Source organism: Rhinoderma darwinii, chromosome 6, assembly GCF_050947455.1.
Source record: "Rhinoderma darwinii isolate aRhiDar2 chromosome 6, aRhiDar2.hap1, whole genome shotgun sequence".
Lineage (NCBI taxonomy): Eukaryota > Metazoa > Chordata > Amphibia > Anura > Rhinodermatidae > Rhinoderma > Rhinoderma darwinii.
The window spans coordinates 93043297-93065594 of NC_134692.1; the positions used below are offsets into that span (position 1 = coordinate 93043297).

Sequence of the window (22298 nt, forward strand, 5' to 3'; positions counted from 1 at the left end):
GCCCAGACCAGGATCCTTGAGGTCTCAGCCATCACTGCGACACTGAACGTGCCCCCCTGGTAATTGTCAGTTTGAACCCTCACAGGGTCCGGACAGAGTACAGTGCAGCAGGGACAGAAAAAGGTCTCAATTCAAGAGAATTTTTGAGTAGGGAGGACTCCTGTGGGGGCCAAGAGCTCTGAGGTTCCAAAAGGTACCCCCCATCCCTTGATTCTGGAATCCATGAAGAGGATTATCCAGTTCAGCGGAAGGAAGGAAAGAAGGAAGGAGCGAACACCGGTTCCAGCCAGAGAAGTAATCCATCACTTAAGTGAGAAATGGACTGAGGGGGGAGGGATGAACTTCAGATCCAGTGATTACAAGGATTGCTCCCACCAAGAGTGTGATCTGGAGAGCAGTCTCATTGTCCTCAATGGTGGGAGACTTTAAGACTGTTGTCCAGGTACGGTGTGAAAGACATCCCCATGGTGCGAAGGAGTGCAATCATGACATAGAGAACCTTCATAAAATACTCTCTGGGCCGTAGCCAGGCCGAATGGAAGGGCCACGAATTGGTAATGACGAGACAGTTCTGCGAAACGCAGGAAGCACTGGTGGGTAACTCAGATAGGGACATGCAAATACACTACCTCGATGTTTACAGAAGAGCGAGAAACTGTTCCTGTTCCATAAAAATGATGACATATCGGAGAGATTCCATCCGAAAATGGGCGTTGAGGGCTTGAGGTCCAGGACGAGCTGTACTGTCCTTTTCGGGGTCGACAAAAAGGTTTGAATAAAAACACCAGAACCTTTGGCTTGGGGGTACCGGAAACGATGACTCCCTGAAGAAGCAAACAATCGATTGCCCGAAAAAAGGTCACACTGGAGGGTGTACTGTGGAACAGCGGACTGAGAAAATTAAATTTTGTATACCAAAAGATACCACCTCCAAAAACCAGGTGTCCGAAATGTGAGAGTCAGACGTCCTTGAAGCGAAGAAGCCTGACCCCCACTAGGGTGAATAGAGTGGGGGCGCACTTTCTGGTTGAAGTGGCTTTGCCGATTCGAAGCAGGTGGAGGTCGGGGACACCAAGAGGGTCAAGTCTTGAAGGAAGGTTCAGACTTTTGATCCTGGTGAGGCTATGAACTAGATGATGTGGCGTTGGAGAAACCACAAATAGAACGAAAAAGGACCCACCTTTTTGACTTGTGTAGTACGCTTGGGCCTATTTTGAGGAAGATGGGTGCTCTTGCCACCTGTAGTCTCGGAGATCTCTTCCAATCTAGGTCCAAAGACGGGAACCTGCAAAAAGAAGAAGTGCAGTCAGGGAGCGCTTGGAAATCGAACCAGCAGACCAAGCTTTAAGACGGAAGAAGTGGAGGCTCGAGCCACCAGCCGGGCAGCCTCAAAGATATACTTGGATGCATTGTAAATAAGGTGAGGCAGATCTACCAGCTACTCTGGAGGAGGACCCAAGAGCAGGCCATGATGGGAGTTTGCACTCCCATTCAGTGATAGCTCTGCTAACCCAGATAGATGCAAAAACCAGGTGTACGGCATAGCCAGAGGCCTCAAAAGGGGTTTTAGCAAAGGAATCCACGCATCGATCTAAAGGATCCTTTTAGGAAGTGGAAACCGCCATCGCAAGGTAGTGGCTACTTGGCTAAACGAGAAACCAGAGGATCCACCGGAAGACCTCACCCATGTGGAAGAATTTGCTTCTCGAAAAGGGTGGAAAACATCCAGATGGTTAAGAGTTAGAAAGCTTCTTGTCCGGGTGCTTCCATTCCCTAAAGACAAAACCCTCTAGTTCTGAGTGGGCTGGAAAAATAACCTGAGAATGTTCAGGCTGAAGTAAGGAAAAGGAGTCAGTAAAAAGGGAAAGTGCAGAATCAGTAACCTGAAGTGTCACAGACCGCTCTAATTAGTACCGCCACCAAGGTGGGGAGACGGGTAGAATCCTTACCAACTAAATCCGTTTTGGAATCAGATAATTCACTGTCAGACAAAACATCTCAAGGGGGAGAGGAGGCACCAGACCTGACTTCAGGACAGGAAAGACCCTGCCCACGTGGGGAGGTGAAACAGAAGAAGAGGATGGTGTAAATGGAAGTAGGTGAGCTGATCTGGTCTGCTTACATGGTTGGCAACGAGTAAAAGACTTGGACGAGGAGTCCACATGGAGACGGGCAGAACAAGAGTCCGGCGGGCAGACAAACATGCCAACTAAAATGGACTGAGTAATGTTTGCCAGGATATCAACTTTCCGGAAAAGGGAATTCACCCATTCCGGATCCACATTCATCATACCAGGTGTGAGGAATACTGGGGGTGGCAGAGTTGCAAAGGCAGTAAGTGTTTGGCTAGGAGGTCGGTATGCATTGCGTAACAAAGTAGACTGTCCACAAGGAAATTTAGCATTGCACATAGAACAGGCATATAAACAGCAACGGTTGTCTGGCATGAGGGTTCCCCTTCGGGGTCAGACATTGCAGTAGAGGGGATTACTTGACTTTACACAGAAACAGTTACCTAGTTGTTTGGTAGCATTGATCTACACGCCCTGTGCTGCCTGCTTTTATCTAAAAGTAATTTGACCCTTGGATTTGCTTTCTGTTGCCATTAGGATTGGAGATTCAAAACAAAACCTTCTTTAAAGGGAATGTGTCATGAATTTTTGTTTTTTATCATATTGCTTTTAATGTAATTCTCAAAAATTGTATTTTCAAGTTTTACTTTATGTTTTCTGACTTTTACTTCTCTATGGGGGCTGCCATTTTTTTTTCATCTCTGTATGTGTCGATTAACGACACATACAGAGATGGAATACGGTACATACAACCCCATAGAGAATGCGAACGGAAGCCGTTCCATTCTCAGAAGCCTATGCAGTCTGTGTGGGAACAGCGCATGCGACGCACCCACACTGAGCAAAACAAAGCTCGTTCGCAGAGCGAAATACTGCGCCATTTTCATGTGGACCGGAAGCCGCTGCCGCACAGTAAGATGACGACTTCCGGCCATATGTTCAGGCGCAAGGAATACCAGAAAATGCGGCAGGTAATTTATGTTCGTGTATGTGATGTGTGTATTATGTTCGTGTGATACTGTCTGCTAAGCCTTGTATCTAATCCTCCTACACACTGCAGTTGCTCAGAAAATGGTGGCATACAGTGTAGGAGGTTTGAAGATTCAAACCCTTCCTTCTCCTGGCACTAGCCAGAAGAAGGGAGGGGCAATTGTGTGAGGACACTAGAGCGGAGTGTGTCCACCCCAAATTTGCAGCATAAATCAATGAGGTTGCTTTACCACATTGACCATGCTGCAATTTTGAGAACTGCTCCCTCTAGTGCCCAGCACATGGAAATGTTATAAATGATAATCTAATTTATAATATTTCCTGACTTGTGAAAAAATGAAAAAAAAATAATATGTGTAAATCACTCAAATACAAATTGTTTAACTGGAAAAAAAATAAAAATTCTAGCGACACATTCCCTTTAACCCATTAGTGACCACCCCATAGTGATTTTACGGCGGCCACTAACGGGATTTATTCCGATGCAGTAGCATTTTTACGGCGCTGCATCGGAAAAAAAAAATAAATAGAGCAGGGAGCCGTTAAATCAACCTGCTCTCAGCTACGAGGGCTAGCTGAGGGCTGGGAGCATCCCTGCTCTAACGGGCGAGATCTATATCAGTATCAATCTCACTCGTTTAACCCTTCAGATGCGGCACTCAATAGTGAGCGCGGGATCTAGGTGGTTTGGGGGAGGTCCTTCTTACCCCACCGACACAATGCGTTTGATCGCAGGGTGTCTGTCTTCTATGGCAGCCAGGGAGCTAAAAGCGCCCAGGTCTGCCCTAGTTAATGCCTGCTAGGCCACGCCATGAAGGATGACAGCCGGGCTACTGCTCTAACGGTAGCGATCGTAGTTTACTTTGATATCGTCCGTTTAACCCGTTAAATGCTGCGGTCAATAGCAACCGCAGAATTTAAATAATTTACAGAGGGAAGGGGCTGCCTCTCTCGCCCATCGGCGGCCCGCAAATTCAATCTCGGACCTCCGTTGGGGTGTCTTGGCAGCCGGAGGACATCTAAAGGCTGCCAGGCCTGCCCCAGCTATATGCCTATTAGGACCTAATAGATAATTAATAATAATAAATAATAATAATATAGGTCCTAATAAATGGTCAGCGATAATCTGACAGGCAATAATGCTTTGGTATACTGCGTATACCTAAGCATTATATCTGCGATCAAGCTAGTCCCCTAGTGGGACTAAAAAAAAAATAAGTTATGTTAAATAGATATTACAGCAAAAAAAATAATAAATAATAATAATAATTATATTATATTATTCACTCTATTGTTTTGTGATTGTGCACGTCGAAGGGGAAACCGAAGATACTTAATAAACGTAACCCCGGCACTCACTGGATCAGAGAATAGCGTTTTCGCTTTCTTAGCCTCCCTCAATTGTGTGTACATGAAAATAAAATGAACATAAACACGTCTTGCATGGGGGGAAAAAAAATAAATTATATTTATCTGATCCAGTGAGTGCCGGGATTACGTTTGTTCAGTATCTTCGGTTTTCCATTCGACGTGCACGATCACAAGACAATAGAGTGAACATGTAATTTAAACCGCAAGGTGAATACCGTTAAAAAAAATAAATACAAAAATACAAAAAAAAACTAAAAAAAAAAACACAAAATAGTTCTTTTTTTCCATTGCCCCCCCAAAAAAGTTAATCATAAGTCCCATGTACCCCAAAACAGTACCAATCAGAACTACGTCTCATCCCGCAAAAAAACAAAATCTCATATCACTACGTGAACTCAAAAATAAAAAACATTACAGTTCTTGGAAAGAGACTGCAAAATCAAATCATTTTAGTTAAAAAAAAAAGTGTTTATTGTGCGAAAGTGGTAATAACATAAAACTATACATATGTGGTATCACCGTAATCGTACTGACCCATAGAATAAAGGTAACATGTTTTTTAGGCCGCACAGTGAACGGCATAAATTTAAAACGCATAACAAGGGCGGAATTTTAGATTTTTTTTCTATTCCCGCCAAAAGAAGTTAAATCAAAAAATATTTACCAAAAAAGGTGACATTAAGAAGTACATCTAACCAAGCAAAAAAACAAGTCCTCATACAGCTTTGTCGACGGGGGAAAAAAAATAAATAAAAAGTTATATCTATTTGAATGAGACTATAGAAAAACAAAACAAAAAAAATAACTGTCATTGGGGCCTAAAATAAGCTTGTCACTACGGGGTTAAAAAGGCTCTGTCACCACATTATAAGTGGCCTATCTTCTACATAATGTGATCGGCACTGTAATGTAGATTACAGCAGTGTTTATTTAGAAAAACGATCATTTTTGACGGAGTTAAGACCTATATTAGCTGTATGCTAATGACTTTCTTAACAGACAACTGCGCGTTTTTACTTTTTGTCCAAGTGGGCGTTGTAAATCAGCGTCATACACTTCTCTCCATTAATTTACTCTGCACATAGTGATCCTGCAATGTTCACTACGTGCAGTCACATACTCAGACATCAACGTTACTGAAGTGTCCTGACAGTGACTAGACATCGCGTCCATCCAGGACGTGATGTCTATTCACAATCCAGACACGTCGATAACGTTTGTGTGTGGCTTACAGCATAGCAAGCATAATCTCGCTGTGAGCTGTCATTTACAACGTCATCTCGCGAGATCACGCTTGCTGTGCTGTAAGTCCCACACAAACTGTACCGAAGTGTCTGGATTGTGAATAGACATCACGTCCTGGCTAGAAGCGATGTCTATTCATGGTCAGGACACTTCAGTAACGTTAATGTCGGAGTATGTGACTGCATATCATGATCTAGCAAGATCACTATGTGCTGAATAAATGAATGGAGAGAAGTGTATGACGCAGATTGATCAGCGTCATACACTTCTTTCCACAATGCCCACTTGGTCAAAAAGTTAAAACACGCCAGTTGTCTATTAAGAAAGTCATTAGCATAAATCTAAAACAGGTCATAACTCCGTCAAAAATGAGTTTTTCTAAATAAAAAAAACCCACTCCTGTGATCTACATTACAGCACTGATCACATTATGTACAAGATAGGGCACTTATAATGTGGTCACAGAGCATCTTTACCCGGATGTTCAGAGGCTTTCTTCTCTTGAAAACAGCCTCATTTTTTTCGGCCTAAACTTATGTTGTTCGAACCTGGCCTTACGTATATTAGGGAACTGTACATAAACCAACAGCTATAAAACCTGAATTACTTAAATCACATAACAGGGAAACAGTCATGGGAAAAAACAAAATTTCCCACATCTCCTTTTCTCAGTGCTGCCAGTAGGGGTGGTCTGTTTCACTGCCAGAAGTTTGCTGCATGCATGCTTTTAGATTATTCAAAAATCTAGGATACCTATAACTACAAGAATAACAACATGTTTAATGGATATAGTGGTATTTTTTTAATTTTTTTTTATCATAGCTCTAACAAATTTAAAATACTGACGGCGATACAGTTCTTGTGCATTGTTCAGCTCCACAAAACTGAATTAATTCAATTGCCTGTCATTTGATTCTGAAGCAAGCCACAGTGATCGTTTTGTTTTTTTTTTGCCTGATGTCAGCTGGCACTGATAAGGTTCTTGACCTTAGTGCCAAGCTTCAATAATGCTATGAAAACCCTGGAACTGTTCTAACACAAAAGTACCTGCAGAATCCAAAAGTTATAGCAACCAATAGCTGGGAGAACTTGTGGTACCACACTGGTTGACTAGAAGCGTTGTAAGAACCCAATTACGCCCACCCATAGTGTTTGAACGTCATAGAGGGAGGGGGGGTTGTATGGAGCAGGCTTTATGGGCCGAGCCCGCTCCATAACCTGCTTTCTCAGGATCAGAGAACGCAGATTCAAGCCATTTAAATGTTGGACAATAGCGACCGCAGCATCTATGCGGTTAGAAAGAGGAGATTGGCCCCCTCCAACAACCCATCGGTCCCCCGTGACACGCTTGCAGGGTGCCGATGCTGGTCATTATTTTTTTTTATTTTTTTCAAAAAAATGTTTTTGGGGAAAGTAGTAAAACAAAACATTTAGAAATCGCCATAATCTACCCGCAAAAAAAAAAAAAGTGGCTTTGAGGGCCTTATATATTAGAAAGCCACTATAAAACACCCCAATTTAAAATCTGCACCCCTCAAAGTATTCTGAACAGCATTTTGAAAGTTTAACCTTTTAGTGTTTCACAGGAATTAAAGCAAAGTGGAGGTGAAATTAACAATACTTAATTTGCAGAAAATCTGTTTTAATCCACTTTTTTCTGTAACACAGAAGGTTTTACCAGAGAAACTCCATATTTATTGCCCAGATTTGGCAGTCTTTTAGAAATATCCCACACTTGTCCCTAGTGTGGTAATAGACAAACACAGGCCTCAGAAGCACCAAGGTGTTTGGGGCCTCCATTTTATTGGAATATATTTTAGGTTTGAAGAGGTGTTGTGGTGCCAGAATAGTGGAAACCTCCCAAAAAGACCATTTGGCAAACTACACACCTGAAGGAATTTATCAAGGTGTATAGTGAGCATTTTAACCCCACATTTTTTTGTGGAATTTAGTGGAAACGAAGATCAAAATTTTTTCCTCTAAAATGTTGACATTTTTCATTTATACAAAGGCTAAAAGGAGAAAAAGCACCCCAACATTTGTAAAGCAATTTCTCCGGAGTATGGCAATATCTCACGTGGTCAAACTGCTGTTTGGATACACGGCAGGGCTCAGAAAGGCAGGAGCGCTACTTGGCACCCAAAAACCACTCCAGCAAAATCTGCATGCCATGTCGCATTTGCAAAACCATGCCGGACCAAATTAGTAGAAACCCCCAAAAAAGTGACCCCATTTGGGAAACTACACCCATGAAAGAATTTATATCAAGGGGTATAGTCATCATTTGAGGCTTTGTTCTAAATTTAGTGAAATTATGCTGTAATATTGAAAATTACATTTTTACATTACAGGAATAAAGGAGAAAAAGAACCCAAACACTTGAAAAGCAAAATTTCTCCGGATTACAGCAATACCCCATATGGGGGGTCATAATCTGCTGTTTGGACACACAGCAGGGCTCAGAAAGGCAGAAGAGATATTTGGCATGCAGTATTTGCTGGCATGGTTTTTGGGCGCCATGTTGCATTGGCAAAACCCTGAGGTACCAGAGTACAGTGGAAGCCCCCCCAAGAAGTGACTCAATTTTAGAAACGACACCCCTCAAGGCATTTATCATTTGCCTGGACACACGACAGGGCTCAGAAGTGAAAAAGCAACATACGCATTTAAGGTCTATTTTGGTGATTTTCACAACATTGGCCCACAATTGCAGGGCTCGGAGGTCAAATAGTAAAACAAACCCCTAAGTAGTGACCCCTATTTTGGAAACTTCACCGCTTAAGGCATTTTAAGGGGTGCAGTGAGAATTTTGACCCCCCCAGGTGTTTTTTCATTTGAAATTAATGCGCAACGGATGGTGCAAAGAGAAAACTGCAATTTTCAAACTGTTAAGTGGGTTCTCCCGGGTATGGCGATGCAAAATATGTGGACGTAAACGGCTGTTTGGGCACACTGTAGGATCCAGAAGGGAGGGAGAGCCATTTTGCTTTTGGAACACAGATTTTGCTTGGTAGTAGTTCTGTCTGGGGTTTTACTGGTTTTCAGTTTATAATGTGGGGGCATATGTAAGCTGGGCCGAGTACATTAGTACATAATAGGGTAGAATAATGCGGTAAATAAATAATTCATAAATGTGTGGCCGATGTCGCACTGATAAATGGTGCCCAATCTTATCTGCTTTTGGAACGATCTGCACGCGTTGGCAGACAGGAGGCCATTGGTAGGCCTCCGATCTACCAGCGAAGTCATTGGAACCCCCGCGATTGTATTGCGGGGTTCCGATCTGCTAGGAAACACCGTAGATGCAGCGCTCGCTTTTTAGTGCTGCATCTAAGGGGTTAATTGGCCGGATCGGAGGTTAGCAGGGTGTCAGCTGTAACATACACCTGACACCCGCTGGCGATTGTGCAGGTTCGTGTTGTAGATGTGGGCTCAGAAGCGAACGTACCAGTACGTTGTGTTGCGTTAAGTCCTTAACGACAACAATGTACTAGTATGTTGGTCGTTAAGGGGTTAAAACAGTCTATTACTGCATGAACTAATTTCAAAGCAAATAGACAATAGGTAAAGCAAAACGTTTGTCTTGAAGTATCAGTAATAAGGAATTATCTTACCTGTCAATGCATACTGGTAAGGAGATACCAAGGACGGAGTGAACGCTTGAAAAAAAAAAATAAAAAAAAATTAGGGAATGTTATTCAAAACCGTAATTTATAACAAGACTTTACTTGCTTTATGCTGTTCCCCTTCCTGACAACTTTCAGCGAGAAAGGGGACTTTGACACTGGCATGAATTGCTCTTTATCTAAAACATAGTACTAGATTTCCCCCAAATTAAAGTTGTTCCTAAAATACACAGGACCATTGCCTGTGACCATTGTGAGCTTTTCACCATCTAGTTTAATTCCATTGTATCCTTAGTGCATGGCGAGTGGATTTACATTACAGCGACAAAATTGGTGGGTATTTACATAAAAAGTCCAGCAGCCAATCTGAATACGCAGTTTAAAGCATAGGGATAGACAAAGAAGCAGCCTGAGCTTCTCAGAAGACAGGAGGTCCAGTTTAGACCACCTCATGCTTCCATTAGACAATGCACACACTGATTATAAGAAGGCATTAACAGAAGGCCTTCATAGACTTCCTCCTTTTCCATTACAGCAACCCAACATTGACCCCATTTTTAGATGTTGCAGTGGCAATACGTTGAACCTATGGAAATTCATATAAAGCTCCTAATGAAGATTAATTTTTTTCCCAAATGCCCAGTCATACAACATTCTTTTATGAAGATCTCATGGATAGGAAATCCACTATCTCTGCAAAGGGCAAGAATCACACTAGTACTTCATGGGAAAGTCTTCCCATATATGTTTTTTCTCAACACTTTAGATGACTTTATTCGGAGACCCACTAGGAGACTTGACCCGGATTTGATGTTTGTCATAATTCACTGCAATACTTTATTGTAGCAAATTGTAGTGTATTGTGCTTGTCCATGTGATATTGAGAGAAAGTACATTAGGTCCTGCTTTAATCAGACCTTAATAGGCTAATTGTTCATGGCAGACCCAATAGGCCCCAGACTGCTGTGACAACCAATCGGGCGCACAGATGGACTTCCAGAGGGTGCTCCAGACCTCTAAAATCACTTCAGTGCCCCGATCAGCATCTGAGGGGTTAACCAGCCAGTATTTGAGTTTTGTATACCGACACAGAACGACTGAGTGAGGGAACTAAATGATACCCATGTTGTACAATTACACCACTGTGAAGGAAGCAGCTAAAAAAGGAACTATTGGTTCCGAGGGGGAAAAAAAAGTAGATTAAATTAAATGAATTTTTTACTATATACCATTATCAGAACAGAGGGCTTCTCTGTATTACAGCACACATTTACTACTTTCATTCCAGTAGAGTTAGTTCCAAATCTCATAAGATTTTTTTCGTTATCAACTGTGCGAGAAGAGGAGAGGATTCTACACAACATCTGAAAGGAGAGCCTTGTGCTCAGATCTGACCAAGAGTACGGGGTGAGCAAAACAATTCTCCAGTATCACCGTTTTGTTGATCCATAAAATACAATGGGCAAATAGATGGCCTTATTTTTCTTATTAATTCGCCAAAAGCAAATCTCAAGCCTGTTAAACCTTGCTGCTGCTGCTGCTTCTAGCCTCCTCCTCTAGATGCTCGATAATGCACGGGAATCTTACAATGCTGCTATTAAAACATTCAGGATGAAGTAAGATAGCAGCTGCTCACTGCTGCCTGTGGGGAGACTTTAGCTTAAGTAGTTTCCCTTTCTTAAAGAGGCTCTGTCACCAGATTTTGCAACCCCTATCTCCTATTGCAGCAGATCGGCGCTGCAATGTAGATAAGAGTAACGTTTTTGTTTTTTTTAAAACAAGCATTTTTGGCCAAGTTATGATCATTTTTATATTTATGTAAATGAGGCTTTCTAAAGTACAACTGGGCGTGTTTAAAGTTATGTACAAGTGGGCGTGTATTGTGTATGTACATCTGGGCGTTTCAACTTCTTTTACTAGCTGGGCGTTGTGAATAGAAGTGTCATCCACTTCTCTTCACAACGCAAAGCTTCTGGCAGTGCAGACACAGCGTGTTCTCGAGAGATCACGCTGTGACGTCACTCACTTCCTGCCCCAGGTCCAGCATCGTGTCGGCCACATCGGCACCAGAGGCTACAGTTGATTCGGACGAGCGAGGACATCAGCGTTTGCAGGTAAGTCGATGTAGCTACTTACCTGCAAACGCTGATGATGCTGCAGAATCAACTGTAGCCTCTGGTGCCGATGTGTCCTCGCTCGTCTGACACGATGCAGGACCTGGGGCAGGAAGTGAGTGAAGTCACAGCGTGATCTCTCGAGAACACGCTGTGTCTGTGCACTGCCAGAAGCTGGGCGTTCTGAAGAGAAGTGGATGATACTTCTATTCACAACGCCCAGCTAGTAAAAGAAGTAAAAACGCCCAGATGTACGCACATAATACACACCCACTTGTACATAACTTTAAACACGCCCAGTTGTACTTTAGAAAGCCTCATTTACATAAATATAAAAATGGTCATAACTTGGCCAAAAATGCTTGTTTTAAAAAAAACAAAAACGTTACTCTTATCTACATTGCAGCGCCGATCTGCTGCAATAGGAGATAGGGGTTGCAAAATCTGGTGACAGAGCCTCTTTAACCCATACCCACAAAATGATACACATGTACATCACTGATCGCAGTGATAGTGAGCATTGCCTCTAAGGTGTTTGCCAGAGGGGAGAGCTCCAGCTGTCAGTCTATCAGCGCACTGCGACAGGATCATGGGGCGACTATGGGTTGCTTAACAGAGGCCCCTAGGCTTACCATGGCTACACACCTGTTAGACCGTGCAAAAGTCATGGCCTTAAAGATTGTCTGTCAGATAATTGCCGATCGGGAATAATGCTTTAATATACAGAGCATACTAAAGCACTATGGAAGAAATCAGATGTTTGTAGCGCTATTGAGCGACTATATACAGGTGAATGTGACAAATAAAAAAATAAAAAAAAAATAGTATCATAGCCGACAGCCAGCACGGTTTTACTAAGGACAGAATTGGTTAAACCAACCTGATTTGTTTTTATGAAGAGGTGAGCAGAAGCCTAGATAGAGGGGCCGCTGTGGATATACTGTTTTTGGACTTTGCGAAGGCATTTGACATTGTCCCTCATAGACGTCTAATGGGTAAATTAAGGACTATAGGTTTAGAAAGTATAGTTTGTAGTTGGATTGAGATTTGGCTCAAGGACCGTATCCAGAGAGTTGTGGTAAATGATTCCTACTCTGAATGGTCCCTGGTTATAAGTGGTGTACCCCAGGGTTCCGTGCTGGGACCACTATTATTCAACTTATTTATTAATGATATAGAGGATGGGATTAATAGCACTATTTCTATTTTTGCAGATGACACCAAGCTATGTAATATAGTTCAGTCTATGGAAGATGTTCATGAATTGCAGGCAGATTTAAACAAACTAAGTGTTTGGGCGTCCACTTGGCAGATGAAGTTTAATGTAGATAAATGTAAAGTTATGCATCTGGGTACCAACAACCTGCATGCATCATATGTCCTAGGGGGAGCTACACTGGCGGATTCACTTGTTGAGAAGGATCTGGGTGTACTTTTAAATCATAAACTCAATAACAGCATGCAGTGTCAATCAGCTGCTTCAAAGGCCAGCAGGATATTGTCGTGTATTAAAAGAGGCATGGACTCACGGGACAGGGATGTAATATTGCCACTTTACAAAGCATTAGTGAGGCCTCATCTAGAATATGCAGTTCAGTTCTGGGCTCCAGTTCATAGAAAGGATGCCCTGGAGTTGGAAAAAATACAAAGAAGAGCAACGAAGCTAATTAGGGGCATGGAGAATTTAAGTTATGAGGAAAGATTGAAAGAATTAAACCTATTTAGCCTTGAAAAAAGACGACTAAGGGGGGACATGATTAATTTATATAAATATATTAATGGAACATACAAAAAATATGGTGAAATCCTGTTCCTTGTAAAACCCCCTCAAAAAACAAGGGGGCACTCCCTCCGTCTGGAGAAAAAAAAGGTTCAAGCTGCAGAGGCGACAAGCCTTCTTTACCGTGAGAACTGTGAATCTATGGAATAGCCTACCGCAGGAGCTGGTCACAGCAGGGACAGTAGATGGCTTTAAAAAAGGGTTAGATAATTTCCTAGAACAAAAAAATATTAGCTCCTATGTGTAGAAATTTTTCCTTCCCTTTTCCCGTCCCTTGGTTGAACTTGATGGACATGTGTCTTTTTTCAGCCGTACTAACTATGTAAGGATAAGCAATGATGATCGGTAGATTTATTGTACAAAAGAGGGGCAACGCGTTTCAACGCAGAACCTGCGTCTTCATCAGGCCAAGATTAAGTAAAAACAAGCATGAACATACATCTTAAATACACATGTGGATGAGGGGGAGGGGATCAAAGGCCTATGCTATTTTTCGCGGCACAATACAATTGATGCCGGCACCTGGATACTGAAAGCTGCAACCTTGTTTCATTATTGCCTACATCTCTAAGCTGTACCTGCCAGTACAAGCTCTTACAGTGAGTGTAACAACTTACCATTGCTATCCATTACTTTACCCATCAAGGTTTATCTTGCACCATGTGGCGCTGTGTATATTTTTCTCTACTCAGACATCACTTATTTTTCTAGGACGTTACAAGGCTTAGAACTTTAGCAGCAATTTCTCATATTTTAAAGAAAATTTCAAAAGGCTATTTTTTCAGGGACCAGTTCAGTTCTGAAGTGGCTTTGAGGGCCTTATATATTAGAAAATCCCCAGAAGTCACCACATTTTGAAAACTGCACCCCTCAAGGTATTCGAATCAGCATTCACAAAGTGTTTTAACCCTTTAGGCGTTTCACAGGAGTTAAAGGAACAGTGTCATCACAAATATTTTATTTATATGTTAAAGATGTTAGTGCCTTAATATAAACGTTTATTTTCATTTGTGTGTTTGTGTTTTACTGTTTCTTTTTTTCACACTTTTTTTTCCCTATGGGGGCTGCCATTTTTTGTTCCATTTCTGTGTGTGTCGATTAACGACACACACAGACATGGAATACGGCAGCCACAGTCCCATAGGGACTGCGAACGGCTCCCGTCCCATTGACTGCCGTGTACGGCGTCTGTGTGGGAACTGCGCATGCGCCGCTCCCACACAGTCCTATTCGAAATTGGCGCCGTCCGGCGCCATTTTCCTGTGGACCGGAAGTCGCGGCCGGACAGTAATATTACTACTTCCGGTCGCGGCTTCCGGACAAGTGCACATGGAACAGCGGCAGCAAAGGGAGCGGACGGGCCGCGGCGGCAGGAGCAGGTAAGCGATTTCAATGTATGTTAGTGTTTGTGTGTGTTTACTACTGCATGTAAACCTACTACACTGTGGGTTACCTCAAAAAATGGCGACACACAGTGTAGGAGGTTAAACCTTTCAAACCCCTCGTTTATCCCGGCACTAGCCAGGATAAAGGAGGGGGGGATGCTGAGCGCTCACTAGAGCGATAGCTTTTAACCCAATGTTGCAATGCTGCAATTTTGGGAACTAGCTCCAAACAGCTCCATCTAGTGACCAAAAATGGGTAGTATTATAAATTTGAAAAAATTTATAATATTTCCTGACTCGCGAAAAAAATAAAAAAAATTTGAACAATGTTTTATCACCCACACACTAAATGTTTAAATTTTAAAAAAAAAACATGTTTTTGGGGCGACACCATGCCTTTAAAGCAAAGTAGAGGTGAAATTTACAAATTTTATTTTTTTGCCGATTCTAACACAGAAGGTTCTACCAGAGAAATGCAACTCAATATCTATTGACCAGATTCTGCAGTTTTTAGAAATATCCCACATGTGGTCCTAGTGCGGTAATGGACTGAAACACAGGCCTCAGAAGCAAAGAAACACAAAGTGGATTTTGGGCCTCTCTTTTTTAGAATATATTTGAGTCACCTTGTCAGGTTTGAAGAGGTCTTGTGGTGGCAAAACAGTGGAAACACCCCAAAAGTTACCCCATTTTGGAAACTACATCCCTCAAGGAATTTATCTAGGGGTATAGTTAGCATTTTGACACCACAGGTTTTTCGCTAAATTTATTGGATTTAGGGCTTATTCAGACGAACGTGATATACGTCCGTGCAACGCGCGTGATTTTCACACGCGTTGCACGGACCTATATTAGTCTATGGGGCCGTGCAGACAGTCAGTGATTTTTGCGCAAGTCTGCTGCGTAAAACTCACGAAATGTCCGTTCTTTGTGCGTATTTCGCGCATCACGCACCCATTGAAGTCAATGGGTGTGTGAAAACCGCGCATGGCACACGGATAGCCCTTCCGTGGGATGAGCGTGATTCGCGCAACAGCTGTGAAAAGGATGAATAAAAACAGAAACGCAGGACGTGCTTTTCGGTTTACAAACATCCAAACGGAGTGTCATAATGATGGCACGCAGCCGCGCACCATATGATCATGACACACGGAGCTGTTAAGTGCCTTTTGAGCACGTAAAACGCCGTGTTTTTTGCGTGCGCAAAACACACGCGCTCGTGTGAATCCGGCCTAAGATCCGTGTGTCAGCCCCATATGATGCGCAGCTGCGTGATTTTCGCGCAGCCGCCATCATTATGACACTCCGTTTGGATGTTTGTAAACAGAAAAGCATGTGCTGCTTTGTTTTTATTCATCCTTTTCACAGCGGTTGTGCGAATCACGCTCGTCCCACGGAAGTGCTTCCGTGTAGTGCGCTTGATTTTCACGCACCCATTGACTTCAATGGGTGCGTGATGCGCGAAATACGCCCAAAGAACGGATATGTCGAGACTTTTTCGCAGCGGACTCACGCGCGTTGCACGGACGTATATCCCGTTCGTCTGAATAAGCCCTGAGTCTGTAAAAATGAAAATCTACTTTTTTTTCTGAAAAAACAGAAACCAGGAATAACAAAGAAAATGCACCCCAACATTTGTAAAGCAATGTCTCCCGATTACGGCAATATCCCATATGTGGTAATAAACTGCTGATTGGACCCACAGCAGGGCTCAGAAGGGAAGGAGCGCCATTTGGATTTTGAAGCACCGATTATGCTGGATTGGTTTTAAGTGCCATGTTGCGATTGCAACGCCCTGGAGGGATCAAAACAGTGGAAACCCTGCAAGTTACCCCATTTTGGAAACACCCCTCAAAGAATTTTTCTAGGGGTATAGTGAGCATTTAGACCCCCCCCCACGGGTCTTTTACAGAATTAGAATTAGGCGGTGAAAATTATTATCACAATTTTTTTCCACTAAATAGTTGAATTTTCACAAGGGATAAAGGAGAAAAAAACACCAATTTTTTTAAAGCAATTTCTCCCGAGTACGGAAATACCCCACATGTGGTCATACGGTTTTTTCATTAGAAATGAATTAAGCCTTTCAGGACTGATCCATTTTTTGCTTTCTTATTTTCGTTTTTCACTCCCCGCCTTCCAATAACCATAACTTTTTTAATTTTTCCATCAGTGATGCGAGGGCTTATTTCTTGCGGGAGGAATTGTAGAATGTACTGGGAAACTGGAAAAACAATAGGAAAATATAGGAATATAGGAAAAAAAAATCAATTTTGTGGGGTTTTCGTTTTCACAGCTTTCGCCGTGCAGTTAAAACGAAAACTACAACGATTTTGGTGGTTTAAATTCTTTAAGTTTTTTATGGTGTTCACCGTGCAAGTTAAATAATGGTATATTGTAATAGTTCGGCCTTTTACGGACGTAGCGATAACAATTTTGTTTATTTTTTTATATTACTTTAGAAGAAATTTTTTTAACTTAAAACTTTTTTCTCTATCACAACTAATAACTTTAATTCTTCTACACATTTTACTAGTCCCCTTAGGGATCGCTGGTACAATATACTGCAATACTAATGTATTGTAGTATATTGTTATTTTTACAGGCTTCTATAACTGCACGATCGCTGTTCCTGTTTGTTAGTCCTGGGTGTCAGCTGTAATACACAGCCGACACCCGCAGCTTATGGAGCGGGCTCAGCATGTGAGCCAGCTCCATACATCAACCATCGCACCATGACGTGATATTAAAGAGGCTCTGTCACCAGATTTTGCAACCCCTTTCTCCTATTGCAGCAGATCGGCGCTGCAATGTAGATAAGAGTAACGTTTTTGTTTTTTAAACGAGCATTTTTGGCCAAGTTATGACCATTTTAATATTTATGCAAATGAGGCTTTCTAAAGTACAACTGGGCGTGTTTAAAGCTAAAGTACAACTGGGCGTGTATTGTGTGTGTACATCTGGGCGTTTTTACTTCTTTTACTAGCTGGGCGTTGTGAATAGAAGTGTATGATGCTGACGAATCAGAATCATCCACTTCTCTTCGTTACCACCCAGCTTCCGGCAGTGCACAGACACAGCTTGTTCTCGAGAGAGAAGGGCGGGGTAGTAAGAGTGATGGACCAGATGTACCAAAACGTGATCCCATCCGGAATGTTACGAAAGGGGGTTTACGCAGATGTAAGCGTACTATATTTAGAAGTGCGTCCCTAGCCATGCAGAACTTTAAGAGATCATGCACTGTTGACTGCCCTAAGTCCAGCAGAGCATGTACTGTTAAATGTTTTGCATGTGCCGGATCAGGCCACATTGCGAAGTACTGCAAGTCTTTGGGTACTAAGCAATGTGGTCCTGTTAAATGCTGTCAGATGGGACATATTGCGAGGAACTGCCACGGCATAAACAACCATGGAAAGCCCAGCGAAATGGCAATAGAAAATGGTTATCAATAATATGTATTTATATTATATAGGTGTTGCCTGTATTTATAATGCATAATTAGAAAACCACTCCAGGAAAACAACTGGAGAATCAACCATTGGATAGTGATGTATTTGCGCCCAATGTTTTAATTGCTCTCTATTAAGCCCGATTCACACGAGCGTGTGCGTTTTGCGTGCGCAAAAGGCACGTAACAGTTCCGTGTGTCAGCCACGTATGATGCGCGGCTGCGTGATTTTCGCGCAGCCGCCATCATTATGACACTCTGTTTAGATGTTTGTAAATAGAAAAGCACGTGCTGCTTTTCTGTTTTTATTCACCCTTTTCACAGCTGTTGCGCGAATCACGCTCGTCCCACGGAAGTGCTTCCGTGTGGTGCGCGTGATTTTCACGCACCCATTGACTTCAATGGGCACGTGATGCGTGAAAAACGCCCAAAGAACAGACATGTTGTGACTTTTTCGCAGCGGACTCACGCTGCGGAAAAATCACGCAACTGTCTGCACTGCCCCATAGACTAATATAGGTCCGTGCGATGCGCGTGAAAATCACGCGTGTTGCTTGGACGTATATCCCGTTCGTCTGAATAAGCCCTGAAGAGAACGTTGAAGTTGTTGTTATACTGTGAACTCAGGTTGAGCAGTGCGAACAGGTAACATAAGTTCACGGTGTAGTGTTTTATGTTATTCTGTGCACCTAGACCTGGGTGGTTCAGACAGGTAACAACTTCATCTGAGGTCTAATGTGGGTGCAATTAAATACAGTATGGCTGTTTATTTTGTGTTTAACTGGAGTTAGGAAACTTAGGAAAGTTTGGACAGGGGGAGATATCCCTGGCATTACACCCATATCTTGATTTTAAGATAATGGGTTTGGTAGACAGGGATATACTTCCACAAACCTGAGAATTGGGAAGAACCACAAAAACCGTGCTTCATCCATAGCTCCCCTCAGATATCCTGACCTACACCAGTGTTTGGATACCGAGGGGGTCCTGTGATATGAAGGCTAATCCAATGCCCTCAAGTCATGGGTCGAGGATATTGGTGCTGGTATCAAATGCAGAATGCCACGCGACTAACTGCACCAAAAGAGGCATACTCCTCCCAGGAGCGCATTGTACCATTAATCCTGTACTAGGCATTGATGTGGCAGATCAGAAGGGAAGAACTCTGGTGACACATGAAAAGAGGCTCGACATCCGTCCAGACACCCCTGTGAGACTCCAGACGATTCCTCTTGGGTTTGGCATCGTACTAAGAAATCTCCTGCTAGACTTCAATGAGGAAGAGGATGTCGTGGAGAAACAAAGATTCCCAACACCAAGCCACTATTCAGTTGGAGCAGGACACTAAAAAGATCACAGGAATTGTGAACAAGGCCACTTCCTTCTTCAACTTGCTCATCCACCCAGTGATAATCCCCACTCTTGTGGCGATTATGTACGTTGGACTGTTCTGCGTGTACTGACGAATGAAAGGACTGGATGACCAAAAACGAGGTCAAGAAGAAAGCCACGAATACATTCGTAGACTGGGTCTAAGGACAAAATGATACAGTCCTGCGACCCGGAATTATTTATTATTGTATGTATATATATATATATATATATATATATATATATATTTGTAAAGTGTAAATCTTAATCAATGGGTCGTACAAAAATTTTCAAGGTGTACATATAGACATTCTAGGTGTTGATATGTGTCCGCAACATAGGCATACTCAGTGAGGACTTGCCCGTCCCACAGCGAGTGTGTACGTGTAGGCGGGCAAATATTTACAGCCTGTAGTGACCCCATTTGCATGTGTACCTTTCACATGGTTATGGAGGGGTAGTGCGAGATGCTGTTTGAGCATGAATCTCTATATGTACATATACCTATGGTTGGTGGGGGAATATTTTTGTATGTTTGGTTATTTTTCACTTTGTATGATTGGGTAGTGTGTAGGAACCCTTAGGGACAGGTAAGGTATTCACACACCCTTGTAGGTATTTGCCACCTCAACCTGAGAACTTGTATGGACAATACGATGATGGATTGAATGTCAGAGGGGAAATAGAAGGCGATACTCCACCCCACAGTAGATTCCTTGGTACTGAGACATCACCTCCACCTCGGGGATGATAACTTGCCATGATAGAAACCTGGATATCGGCTCACAAAGATTGTTTCGTCTTCAATCAAGATGCTGGGAAAAGTTGGAAAAGTAATGGATCAAGTACAAAAGGTTGTTGAAAAGAGGGGCTAAGCCATTCCAAGGCTGACCGTGTGAGGGCACAAGTAGCCTTACACGGGTCGGCACGCTAAAATTGGATCGGCCACTGGAAAGACCTGCTGACGCCACTCAAGAGGAAGAAATTCCAAGCAAGAAAGAACAAGAAATATGCGGTTCATGGATTTTGAGGTTTTCATATGAGCTTTGTTCGTTTGATGGGCTTTGAGGCTTCATTCTATGGACTGAGTTTTATTTCAACTTCGTTCTATGGACTAGGAGATTTAATTTCATCTTCATTCTATGGACTGTGAGGTTTCGTTTATTTGGACACTAAACTCCAGAGTCTGAGGACTAGCAGGAAGGTGTCCTTGAGGAGATAGCAGATGTAGAGTATCTAAGTCCAATAGTATACCTCCTTCCATCTCAGACCATTACCAGTAACTACGGAGGTGGAGGGGGTAAATAGAACCCCACAAAAACTTCTCCAAATTGCATTGTCGAGTCCTCGACAACAGGGGGATTGTAAAGGGAAGTGTCCACATTATAAAATAAATTACATTATATATATATATATATATATATATATATATATAATGTATCATGAACCAGGGCTGTAACAGCAGCCCTAGTCATGAATATGGTTATAAACAAAGCGGGACAATTAGCATTGCCCTGCTTTGTTTGGAAACCATGGAGACAGGAGATAGTTATCCCGTCTTCATTTCAAGACTCGCACGGGCGCTCATGAGTCGGCCACAACCGGCTCACCTCTCCTGTCCTGCCTCTCTCCTCCAACGACTGCTCCGATCTCCTGCTTCCACCAACAGCTACACTTAACCCTCTCTCCCTGTCTCCTCCTGCTGTAATCCTTGCTCTCCTTGGGTCCCTGTGTTAACCCTTATTGTCCCTGAAGTTCCCTGAGTTAACCCCTTGCTCTCTCCGAATACTATCCCCAAGTTAACCCTTGCTTCCCTGAGTAACCCTTGGTGCCCCTGAAGTCCCAGCGTTAACCCCTTGCTGAACCCCATTTACCCTTGCTGCCCTAAGTACCCTGCAGTGACCCTTGACCTGCACATCCCCAGGTACACAGAAACCCATGCCCCTTGTTGAGCCTTATCCCGTATTAACCCTTAGTGTATAGGGAAAGTTATATTAGGAGGAAGTGGGACAGAGATAGTGAGCGTGAGAATTACAAGTAACTTATGTGTATTGTGTTGTAACGTAACTGTATTCATATGTATGTTTAGGTAAGTGAGTGGCGGTATAATTAGGATTGTGATACAGCGTTTATACTGTACTGTGATTATTTACTGTATTTTATATGAGTGATTACTGTATGTTAATAAATATTATCTTTATTTACTATACGGTCTTATTCCCATAAGTAGCAGCAAAAGCAATTAGATCGACGTTAGTATAAAGAAAAGGTAGGGGAACTAGGCATAACCCTAGTGACCCTGATTATAAAGGCGGTAGTAATAGTAGGTGTCACTAACCAGTGAATCCCGCGATTACCCCACCCCCTTTAACAGGGTGGAACCGATAGGATCCACACCGTCTTAAAATAAGCCAAGTGCAATGCTAAATCCTTTGGGATTGAGACTTCTGGGCCTTAATCATGGTCTGAATGACTGAATAAGGCCTCATGCACACGACCGTAGCCATGTGCACAGTTGTGATTTTCGGGTCGGCCAGCCACAGAATGTCAGCTGCGAGCCACCCGCAGATCGCGGGCTCTGCACATGGCCGCGGCCATTACGTTCAATGAGCCCAGACCGCAGAACACTGCCGTAATAAGGCTTGTCCGTTTTCTGCGGTCCGGGCTCCAGGGCCATGCACAGACTGTGGAAACCACGGTTGTGTGCATGGCCCCATAGGAATGAATGGGGCCGCAATCATCCAGTGGAATTTCGGGGGAATTGCAGCTGCAAAAGCACGTTCGTGCGCATGGGGCTCAAGAGAACTTGGAACTTCAAAAATGCGGTTTCAACAGCAAAGTCGTCAAACGAAGCCGAGGTATAGTAGAGTGGAACATTGGACCTTGGGAAAGGAGG

General features: G+C 42.9%; 1 protein-coding gene across 8 annotated transcripts in view; it reads right to left on the minus strand.

Moving 5' to 3' along the window:
• LOC142655634 (ubiquitin carboxyl-terminal hydrolase 22-A) overlaps positions 1–22298 on the minus strand; it is a 238839-nt gene that overhangs the window by 121454 nt on the left and 95087 nt on the right. For all 8 annotated transcript variants that reach the window (XM_075830039.1, XM_075830038.1, XM_075830041.1 and 5 more), the window contains one exon: positions 9293–9337. In XM_075830039.1, the coding sequence (XP_075686154.1) occupies positions 9293–9337 (45 nt within the window). The remainder of the gene's footprint in view (positions 1–9292; positions 9338–22298) is intronic.